This window comes from Rana temporaria, chromosome 5, assembly GCF_905171775.1.
Source record: "Rana temporaria chromosome 5, aRanTem1.1, whole genome shotgun sequence".
In the NCBI taxonomy this organism is placed as follows: Eukaryota; Metazoa; Chordata; class Amphibia; order Anura; family Ranidae; genus Rana; species Rana temporaria.
Window position 1 is genome coordinate 160,486,390 of NC_053493.1, and position 11,858 is coordinate 160,498,247.

Sequence of the window (11,858 nt, forward strand, 5' to 3'; positions counted from 1 at the left end):
CAATATAACATCTCAACATTCACAAATATACATTTCTGACATTCAAAAACAAATCAGTGACCAATATAGCCACCTTTCTTTGCAAGGACACTCAAAAGCCTGCCATCCATGGATTCTGTCAGTGTTTTGATCTGTTCACCATCAACATTTCGTGCAGCAGCAACCACAGCCTCCCAGACACTGTTCAGAGAGGTGTACTGTTTTCCCTCCTTGTAAATCTCACATTTGATGATGGACCACAGGTTCTCAATGGGGTTCAGATCAGGTGAACAAGGAGGCCATGTCATTGGTTTTTCTTCTTTTATACCCTTTCTTGCCAGCCACGCTGTGGAGTACTTGGACGCGTGTGATGGAGCATTGTCCTGCATGAAAATCATGTTTTTCTTGAAGGATGCAGACTTCTTCCTGTACCACTGCTTGAAGAAGGTGTCTTCCAGAAACTGGCAGTAGGACTGGGAGTTGAGCTTGACTCCATCCTCAACCCGAAAAGGCCCCACAAGCTCATCTTTGATGATACCAGCCCAAACCAGTACTCCACCTCCACCTTGCTGGCGTCTGAGTCGGACTGGAGCTCTCTGCCCTTTACCAATCCAGCCACGGGCCCATCCATCTGGCCCATCAAGACTCACTCTCATTTCATCAGTCCATAAAACCTTAGAAAAATCAGTCTTGAGATATTTCTTGGCCCAGTCTTGACGTTTCAGCTTGTGTGTCTTGTTCAGTGGTGGTCGTCTTTCAGCCTTTCTTACCTTGGCCATGTCTCTGAGTATTGCACACCTTGTGCTTTTGGGCACTCTAGTGATGTTGCAGCTCTGAAATATGGCCAAACTGGTGGCAAGTGGCATCTTGGCAGCTGCACGCTTGACTTTTCTCAGTTCATGGGCAGTTATTTTGCGCCTTGGTTATTCCACACGCTTCTTGCGACCCTGTTGACTATTTTGAATGAAACACTTGATTGTTCGATGATCACGCTTCAGAAGCTTTGCAATTTTAAGAGTGCTGCATCCCTCTGCAAGATATCTCACTATTTTTTACTTTTCTGAGCCTGTCAAGTTTTTCTTTTGACCCATTTTGCCAAAGGAAAGGAAGTTGACTAATAATTATGCACACCTGATATAGGGTGTTGATGTCATTAGACCACACACCTTCTCATTACAGAGATGCACATCCCCTAATATGCTTAATTGGTAGTAGGCTTTCGAGCCTATACAGCTTGGAGTAAGACAACATGCATAAAGAGGATGATGTGGTCAAAATACTCATTTGCCTAATAATTCTGCACTCCCTGTATACATTGTTTTAAACAGAAAAATAAAAAGGCAAAACACATCAAAAATCGCATCACAAATACAACACTTGCGTTTCTGGTGCGATTCCATTGAAGGCTATTAAAGCGGTAGTTCCCCCTCAAAAAATGTTTTACCCTTAGATTGAGGCTCATTTTGTCTAGGGTAATCGGCTAGTTGTTTTAAAATCGAAGCTGTACTTACCGTTGCAGAGAGCGATCTTCTCCGCCGCTTCCGGGTATGGTCTTTGGCACTGGGCGTTCCTTCTTGATTGACAGGCTTCCGACGGTCGCATCTATTGCGTCACGATTTTCCGAAAGTAGCCGAACGTCGGTGCGCAGGCGCCGTATAGAGCCACACTGACGTTCGGCTTCTTTCGGCTACTCGTGACGCGATGGATGCGACTGTCAATCAAAATAGGAACGCCCAGTCCCGAAGACCATACCCGGAAGCGGCGGAGAAGATCGCTCTCTACAACGGTAAGTACAGCTTCGACTTTAAAACAACTAGCCGATTCCCCTAGACAAAATGAGCATCAATCTAAGGGTAAAAAATTTTTGAGGGGGAACTACCGCTTTAAATGCAAAACGCAGAAAAAAAATTTGCACTCTCCAGTTTTAGCAAATCAACCCCTTTGTGTTTTACATTTCCACTTGGTAACTAGCAAAATTTAAACTGGAAACTTCCTTATATAATAATAGTAGATCAAGCTAGGAAATGAACACTATTTACAAAGTTGATTACTTTTCTGCTCTTGCTGCTTAGCACTGGTGATAATTTTTATTTATTTATTTTTCATTATAGGGATCCAATGAAGTAAATAAAGCACTTCTACACAAGATAAATAATGTGAAGAAAATCCATATTGTGCCATGCTGCTTAGAAGATAAATTTATTTTACGTTTTGCTGTTTGTGCTCGAACTGTTGAATCTAAACACATTACATTTGCCTGGAAACATATTGAAGAACTGGCCACTGAAATCCTAATGGAAAAAGGAGAACAAAAGTAATATAATGTGAAAAGGTGAGAATCTACTTTTGGACCCCCACTTTTCCCCCAGTTTATTGACTTTTGGATTTTATTCTTGCATACAGAACCATTCCAATTCCACTTCTTTTTGGTGGGTTTCTTTACTGAAAGCACAGAATTTCCCCCCAGAGTTTAGTGAATGTAGTTTTTCAAAATATACCCAATCATGTGCATACAAAATAAAAAAAATCTGTATTTTCATTTGCACGCGATTGGATGATGGAAGTCAGATCTTCTCATTTCTCTAAACTCTGGGTATAATCCCTTTGCAAAGTGAACATTCTGTTTAGTAAATCAACCTTTTGATCTCCTAGGAATCAGGGGCCAGATTCACGTAGGGGAGCGGCGGCGTAACGTATCGTAGATACGTTACACCGCCGCAAGTTTTCATCGCAAGTGCCTGATTCACCAAGCACTTGCGATGAAAACTTACGCCGGCGGCCTCCGGCGCAAGGCGGGCCAATTCAAATGGGCATGTGCCATTTAAATTAGGCGCGCTCCCGCACCGGACCTACTGCGCATGCTCAGTTTCGTAATTCCTGTCGTGCTTTGCGCGCCGTGACGTCATTTTTCCGAACGGCGACGCGCGTAGCGTAATTACGTATTCCCGGACGGCTTACGCAAACGACGTTCATTTTTAAATTTCGACGCGGGAATGACGGCCATACTTTATACAGCAATACGATTGCTGTGTAAAGTTAAGGCACCAAAAACGACGACTAACTTTGCGACGGGAAACTAGACTAGTGGCGACGTAGCGAACACTAAAATCCATCGTGAATCGCCATAACTCCTAATTTGCATACCCGACGCTGGTTTACGACGCGAACTCCCCCCAGCGGCGGCCACGGTACTGCATCCTAAGATCCGACAGTGTACAACAATTACACCTGTCGGATCTTCTGGCTATCTATGCGTATCTGATTCTATGAATCAGTCGCATAGATAGTCTGAGAGATACGACGTCGTATCAGGAGATACAACGTCGTATCAGGAGATACAACGTCGTATCTCGTCTGTGAATCTGGCCCCAAATGCCTTTCTGCAAGACAAAACAGTTGAAAAACAATATAGATCACATGCAAATGAAAACAGCTACTATCACTGAGACAAAGAACCTAATGTACAGATTCTCTGCTTTCAGAAAATACATAGGCCGGGATTCAGAGAGATCGGCGCATCTTTAGATAGGTGTAGCGCATCTGATATGCGCTACGCCAACGTAACTTGGAGAGGCTCGTACTATATTCACAAAGCACTTGCTCCCTTTCTTGCGCCGGGGTAACATAAATGGGCCGGCGTAAGCCCGCGTAATTCAAAGTAGCAAGGCAGTGGGTGTGTTGTATTATAATGAAGCGTGACCCCATGTAAATGCATGGCCGAACGAACAGCGCATGCGCGCGCATGCTCAGAATCACGTCGAATATACTCCCTAAGATACGGCGGGTCCATTCATGCGACGTGAACGTAACCTACGCCCAGCCCCATTCACGTACGACTTACATAAACAACATAAAATACGACGGCTGTTTCGACGTTTCCGACGTCCATACCCTAACCTGCTTTAAGAGGAGTAAAGTTACGCCGGACGTACGCCTTACACAAATGGCGTAGCTTAATGCAACGGGCGCAAGTACGTTCGTGAATCGGCGTATCTAGCTCATTTACATATTCAACGTGTAAATCGACGGAAGCGCCCCTAGCGGCCAGCGTAAATATGCACCCAAGATACGACGGCGTAGGAGACTTACGTCGGTCGTATCTTGCCAAAATTCAGGCGTATCTTGTTCCCTGAATACGGCACATAGATACGACAGCGCACATTTGGACTTACGACGCCGTATCTGGAGATACGTCATCGTAAGTCCTTTCTGAATCCCAGCCTCAATGTTTTGGAATTTTAAGTAATCTCCAGGCCTAAAATCTGCATTTTAACCAGTTCCCGCCCAGCCTATAACAATTTGACAGCCGAGTGGGACTGTTGTCATTCTGGGTGAACGTCATATGATGTCCTCCCAGAAAGAGTCGTGCATGATTGCTCACAGTGATCACGTGGTACAGACAGGGCCAATCACAGCACATCTATACCATGTGATTAGCTGTAGCCAATCACAGCTAATCACAAAAAACAAACTGAATCAAATTCATTCAGTAAAATGCGTGCTTATAGAAATTAAATTCACTGCTATAAGCAATCATAGTGTGTAAAAAATAAATAAACAAAAGACCCTTATCACTTACCCAGATAAGTAAAATGTTACTATGGTCACAATGTGTTAAAAACAAAAAAATTATAAAAAAAGACAATACAAATGTAAAAAAATAAATATATATTATTTGTTTGTACTCTCACCAGTCAGTGTCCCTGATCACCACCACACCAGTATATGCTGTACTTCATTGGTGACAGTTTGTAAAAAATAAATAGTGTGAAAATCTTTTTTATTCATTTCTTAATTTTCCAAACAATTATGACAAAAAATTATAACTTCAAAAAACTTGCCATGCCTCTTACTAAATAACTTTGACGGTTTACTTTCCAAAAAAGGGGTCATTTGGGGATGTCTGTACTGTCCTGACATTTTTGGGCCTCAAGAAATTAGATGTCCGCCAGTACATCAGGATTGATCAATTTTCATATACACCCTGATCCAAATTATTATGCCAATAATATTTTTCTCATTTACCTAAATAATTGATGAAAACAACACTCAGCATAATTCTCATGTTATCAACTTTTAAGAGTACAATTCAAATTTTATTGGACAAATCTCCTAATGATAAAAGTTTGTTTTTTCAAAATAAAAAAACTTACAATGCACTGTTCCAAATTATTACACACAGTCTAGGTTGTAAGGAACTGAAAATTGTCATTTGTTGTATTTGCAGCATATTTACTGAAATCAAAAGCTATTTCAAACTTTGAACAACATTTTAACTTTTTAAACATTTTAACAGGTCACGTTACATTTTAACATATGACCCCTTATTTGATAGCAGCTTCACAAGTCTTGCATCCATTGAACTTGTGAGTTTTTGGACAGTTTCTGCTAAAATTTGTTTGCAAGATGTCAGAATAGCCTCCCAGAGCTGCTGTTTGGATGTAAACTGCCTCCCACTCTCATAGATCTTTTGCTTGAGGACACTCTAAAGGTTCTCAATAGGATTGAGGTCAGGGGAGGATGAAGGCCACACCATGACTATCTCTCCTTGTATCCCCATAGCAGCCATTGATGCAGAGGTATTCTTTGCAGCATGAGATGGTGCATTGTCATGCATGAAGATGATGTTATTACGGAAAACATAGTTCTTCCTTCTGTACCAGGGAAGGAAGTGGTCAGTCAGGAACACTGCATACTTTGCAGAGGTCATCTTTACACCTTCAGGGACCCTAAAGGGGCCGACCAGCTCTCCTCCCATGATTCCGACACAAAACATGACTCCACCACCGCCTTGCTGATGTTGCAGTTTTGTTAAAACAGGGTGGCCGCCCACCAACCATCCACTACTCCATCCATCTGGACCATCAAGGGTTGCACGGCACTCATCAGTGAACCGAACTGTTTGAAAATAATTCTTTATGTATTTTTCTGCCCAATGCAGCCGTTTCTGCTTGTGAGCATTGGTTAGTGGTGGCCGAATGGAAGGTTTATGCACAGTTGCAAGACTCTGGAGGACTCTACACCTTGATATCCGTGGGACTCCAGAGGCACCCGCAGCTTCAAATATCTGTTAGCTGCTATGTAATGGTGTTTTAGCAGCTGCTCTGTTGATCCGATGCATGGATCTGGCAGAAATCTTCCTCAATGTGCCTTTATCTGCACGAAACCCGTCTGTGCTCTGAATCTGCCACAAATCTCTTAGTACTACGATGATCACACTTAAGTTTTCTTGAAATATCTAATGTTTTCATACCTCATCCAAGGCATTGAACTATTTCACTCTTTTCGGCAGCAGAGAGATCCTTTTTCTTCCCCATATTGCTTGAAAATGGTGCTCTGCTTAAAGCGGGGGTTCACCCAAAAATAAACTTTCTGACATCCCTCCAGCATACTGCTAACATCTGCAGTATGCTTTTTTTTTTTTTGTACTTATCGTTATACGAGCCCTTGTTATCCGGCTCCGAGGGGGGGATTACTTCCGGGTATAGGCGTTCCTAAGCAAAGAGGAGTTGATTGACGGGCTGCTAAAGCGCGTCACGCCTTCCGAAAATACCGAAAGTCACACTTGGGTGTTTACAGCGCCTGCGCAGTCAGCTCTACACGGCAGGCGCAGGCGCCGTAAACGCCTGAGTGTGACTTTGTGTATTTTCGGAAGGCGTGACGTGCCTTAGCAGCCGTCAGTCAACTCCTCTTCGCTTAGAAACGCCCATTCCCCGCAGGATTCCCCGCTCGGAGCCGGATAACATGGGCTCATATAACGATAAGTACAAAAAAAATAAAAAATAAAACAGCATACTGCAGATGTTAGCAGTATGCTGGAGCTAATGTCAAAAAGTGGATTTTTGGGTGAACCTCCGCTTTAATAATGTGGAACACCCTCCTTTAGTAGTTTTAATTGGGCTTACCTGGTAATCTAATTATCACAGGTGTCCAGGATTGTTTTCAGTGATCAAAAGAGCCCTGAGACACAATGCCATCCATTAAATTAAACTGAAAAACAAAATATTTAATCTTTGTGACACTGAAATAGAATTTGCATAATAATTTGGAACAGGGTGTAGATATATATCTCTACTGTATCTATCTATCTTTATATATATCAGAAAACAGGTGTATAATCAAAAGGCCTACAATACACCACTCGGCGCCAAACAGAAAAAAGTTTTGCTGAACCCAAAAAGACCACAGGATGGTCAACTGGAGAAAAACATAAATGTTGACAAAGTATTCTTTATAGCTTTAACAAGCAGAAAGGAACAACATATCTAAGCAGCTGTTTAAAAGTTAGCAAAATATAAAAATAGTAAAAAAAACATAAGAACAGTTCAAATCTGTGTCAGTCATATACTACAAACAGCGCTAATGTTGAGTGAAATGATATGTGGCCAACTCCACAAAGTAGTCTTTAGAAGAATTATGAATAAAACAGTGATTCAGAAAGTGTACATGGGTGTTCCTAGAGATGATTACAGAGTGCACCTTCCACCGAACTCTCCAGATCCACTACGTGAGAACACACTCCCCCTAGGGGTTTAAACTCACTAGAGCTTAATAAAAAGCCAGCCTTTAGAAGGAGTATTCATCTGAACCATACACTGTAATCAGCATCAATCACAGAGACACATGGATGATGGGAGCTCCAAATAAAGCTCTGCGTCCAAGCTGTCTTCTTTCTGCAGGATCCAGTCTGCTTCCTCCATATTGAATTGACCAGAATTGTGTGAAGTTCACTGTGCCTATCAATGACTGCCACTGTGCCCATCAAATGCCACTGCGCCCATCAAAAGTTGTCACTGTGAAACTCCCCACCTGCTCGCCGTCTGCCCGACACTTTCCCTATCTCGGTGGAGGGTCAGGCAGCAGGTGACGGCAGCAAGCTGTGGGACCTTGCAGTAGGTCAGACAGCGGCAAGCCGTCAGGTGACTGGTAACAGACCTGCACTTCCTGATTGGCGGAGAGGCGGTTCAGTGTTAGAAAAGCAAATATTCAATTTTCTAACACACCTGGGTGGACTCCGAGCGCAATGCTTTGCACTCAGAGTTCACCTTTTTTGAAGCCTATTAGAGCCTATGGCTCTAATTGGGTGCTTCACAAATCCCCCCCCCCCGCCGCTGTAATTCAGGCGCCCCATGTCTGAAAAGGGGCCGGACAGCTGAATAGATGAATCTATCCATTATTCATATAGGGGGGGGGGGGGGGTGGCAACGGTGCACCTTTAATGGACACAACGCCACTGCTGATAAGGCTGTATTTCATGGGCACTGGTAAGGTTGTATTCCATGGGCACTGGTAAGGCTGTATTTCATGGGCACTGGTATAGCTGCATTTAATTGGCACTGATCAGGATGCATTTCATTGGCAGGGCCGATCCTAGGCAGGGTGCACCCAGGCGCCTGCAGAGGTGGGGGTGCCGAAGTGGCAGAGTTCTCCCCTCCCTCCTTCTCTCCTTGTTTGTGTCCGTCCAGAACTGGAGTTCTGAGCATAGGTATATGTCTATCCAGAACTGATGTGTCTCTGACCATCTCCTGTACTATGTCTGCAGTCTCTGACCATCTCCTTTACTATGTCTGTAGTCTATGACCATCTCCTGTACTATGTCTGCAGTCTCTGACCATCTCCTTTACTATGTCTGTAGTCTCTGACCATCTTCTGTATTATGTCTGCAGTCTCTAACCATCTCCTGTACCTTGGCTGTAGTCTCTGACTGTCTCCTGTACTATGTCTGTAGTCTCTGACCATCTCCTTTACTATGTCTGCAGTCTCTGATCATCTTCTGTATTATGTCTGCAGTCTCTAACCATCTCCTGTACTAAGTCTGCAGTCTCTGACCATCTCCTGTACTAAGTCTGCAGTCTCTGACCATCTCCTGTACTAAGTCTGCAGTCTCTGACCATCTCCTGTACTAAGTCTGCAGTCTCTGACCATCTCCTGTACTATGTCCGCCGTCTCTGATCATCTCCTGTACTATGTCCGCCGTCTCTGATCATCTCCTGTACTATGTCTGCAGTCTCTGACCACCTCCTGTATTATGTCTGCAGTCTCTGACCATCTTCTGTACTATGTCTGCAGTCTCTGACCATCTCCTGTACTATGTCTGCAGTCTCTGACCATCTCCTGTATCATGTCTTTAGTATGTCTGGGGGCTCTTTCTAACAGGCTCTCTAACAGAAGCCCTCTCTGTGTCCATCAGAGAGGCCCTCCTCCAGGTCCCAATAAAGTACTCTGCTTCTCTTCCTGTATTTTGTTTATTGTTAATAGATCATGTAAGGATCCCAGGGTAATGAAGACTTTGTGGGGGAGCATCTCTGCGGTTGAGTCATTGCCATAGAAACATTTGTACTGGGGAGGGGTTAGTAAAATGACCACGCCCATGTGGGGGCGGCAAAGAAATATTTCTGCACCCAGGAGCCTGTGACCCTAGGATCGGCCCTGTTCATTGGCACTGGTAAGGCTGCATTTTATTGGGGGGGGGGGGGGGGGGGGCAGCGGATGTTGGGTACTTGTTCCCAGAGCCACAGCAGCGCACTTCTTTTTCTCAAAACCCAGGCATGTGCAGTGCGCTCCCTTTATCTTTATCCCAGCAACAGTGAGCTGGAAACAAGCACCCAGCATCTGTAGTGCCCCGGAAGGTATCCAAAAAAAAGAAATATCTATTAGGTGGGGGCTGTAGAAAATACAGATTGTATCTGCTATGCTTTTTTAAATGAATGCACAAAACCAGAAATACGGTGAAACAAAACTGACACAAAATCTTTTTTTTTTTTTTAAAGGTATGGATGACACCTTTCAAGGAGCGCACTGAAAAAAAAATCTTTTTAACATATACAGTATTTTAATGGAGATATATATATCTACTTTTTTTGTTGACAAAAATGTTATTGAAATGATGATCAGATGAAATAAATGTCAGGTTGTGATGTAAAACAAAGTGTGTTGTCTTCATTGTGATCAGAAAAAATGCTGCATACCAATAAAGATAAACAAACTAACATAATGTCAATTATTTTCCGGAAACCTTCCATGAAGAGACCTTTAAATGAGAGATGATCCCACCTACCAAATGGGACAAGAAGTAGCATGTACCACCCAACCACACCATAGTACCATCCAACCACACCATAGTACCATCCAACCACACTTTCTCAATGATTTCTTTCACAAAGATGTTATTTGGTTTAAAGGAAACATATAATGCATAATACTGGGCTGGAGCTGGTATAGTAACACAGGCTCAGAGATGTTGTAAATATGGATGAGCTGAACACCCCCTGGTTTGGTTCGCAGCAGAACATGCAAACAGACAAAAAATGTGTTCGAACATGCGAACACCATTAAAGTCTATGGGACACGAACATGAAAAATCAAAAGTGCTAATTTTATAGGCTAATATGCAAAATATTGTCATAAAAAGTGTTTGGGGACCTGGGTCCTGCACCAGGGGACATGCATCAATGCAAAAGAAAAGTTTTAAAAATTGAATTTTTTTGGGGAGCAGTGATTTTTTATTCTTTTTTAAAGGTTTTCACAGTGGCCCAGATTCAGGTACATTTGCGCGATATTTGTGGGGGAGCAGGGCAACGATTTTGCCCTGCGCCCCCGCAAATATTTTGCGCTGCCCTCGATTCACGGAGCAGTAGCTCCGTAAATTGCGAGGGCGCGCCGGCAAAATTGCCCGGCGTAAGCGCACGCAATGTAAATGATCCCGCCGGGGGCGGGAATCATTTAAATTAGGCGCGCTCCCACGCCGAGCGTACAGCGCATGCTCCGTCGGGAAACTTTCCCGACGTGCATTGCGGCAAATGACGTCGCAAGGACGTCATTTGCTTCAAAGTGAACGTGAATGCCGTCCAGCGCCATTCACGAATCACTTACGCAAACGACGTGAAATTCAAATTTCCCGTCGCGGGAGCGGCGGCTATACTTTAGCATTGGCTGCCCCTACTATTAGAAGGGGCAGCCTTGCGCTAAAGTTGCTGTACGGAGACTCCGTACCTAACTTGCGCAAGTTTGTGAATCAGTTGGTAGTATGCAATTTGCATACTACACGCTGATCACAATGGGAGCGCCCCCTAGCGGCACACACAAGAATGCAGCCTAAAATCTGCAAGGCATAAGAGCCTTATGCCGCGCAGATTTTAGGCTGCAGTCGGTGTAACGAGGTTCCTGAATCAGGAGCACTCGTTACACAGGAGCAAGTAAGCAATTGCGCCGTGTAACTTATGGTTACACGGGCGCAATTGCTTCTTGAATCTGGGCCAGTGTATTTATCTTTGATGGGTGAAAATTGTCCTTCGAGAGTTTCTACAAAAGGTTCTCTCTGGTTACCAACAAAGCTTCCAAGATTTAAGCTCCATACAAAGCGTGATGAGTTCATCATACAGCGACGGGAGGTCTCCGCTCTTAGATGTCGGGGAGCAGTGATTTTAATAATGCTTAAAGTGAAACAATAAAAGTGAAATATTTCTTTAAATTTCGTACCTGTGGTGTGTCTATAGTATGCCTGTAAAGTAGTGCATGTTTCCCGTGCTTAGAAAAGTCCCTGCAGCAAAATTACATTTCAAAAGGAAAAAAAGTAATTTAAAACTGATCGTGGCTGTAATGAATTGCCGAGTCCCGACAAAATTGCTAATTTTAAAGGCTTATATACAAGTTATTGACATTAAAAGTGTTTGGGGACCTGGATCCTGCCCCAGGGGACATGCATCAATGCAAAAAAAGTCATTTAAAACTGATCGCGGCTATTAATTGTCGAGTCCCGGTAATACAGATAAGTCATTGAAAAAAAAACAGCATGGGTCCCCCCCTTAGTCCATTACCAGGCCCTTTGGGTCTGGTATGAATATTAAGGGGAACCCCGAAAAACCGCGGGGGTCCCCTCC

General features: G+C 43.6%; 1 protein-coding gene across 2 annotated transcripts in view; it reads left to right on the forward strand.

Moving 5' to 3' along the window:
* The window catches only part of DDC (dopa decarboxylase), a 173,237-nt gene extending 163,458 nt beyond the window's left edge, over window positions 1-9,779 (forward strand). For both annotated transcript variants that reach the window (XM_040353312.1, XM_040353313.1), the window contains exons 14-15: window positions 2,091-2,311; window positions 9,750-9,779. In XM_040353312.1, the coding sequence (XP_040209246.1) occupies window positions 2,091-2,297 (207 nt within the window). In that variant the 3' untranslated portion in view covers window positions 2,298-2,311; window positions 9,750-9,779. The remainder of the gene's footprint in view (window positions 1-2,090; window positions 2,312-9,749) is intronic.
* The last annotated feature ends 2,079 nt before the right edge of the window (window positions 9,780-11,858 follow it).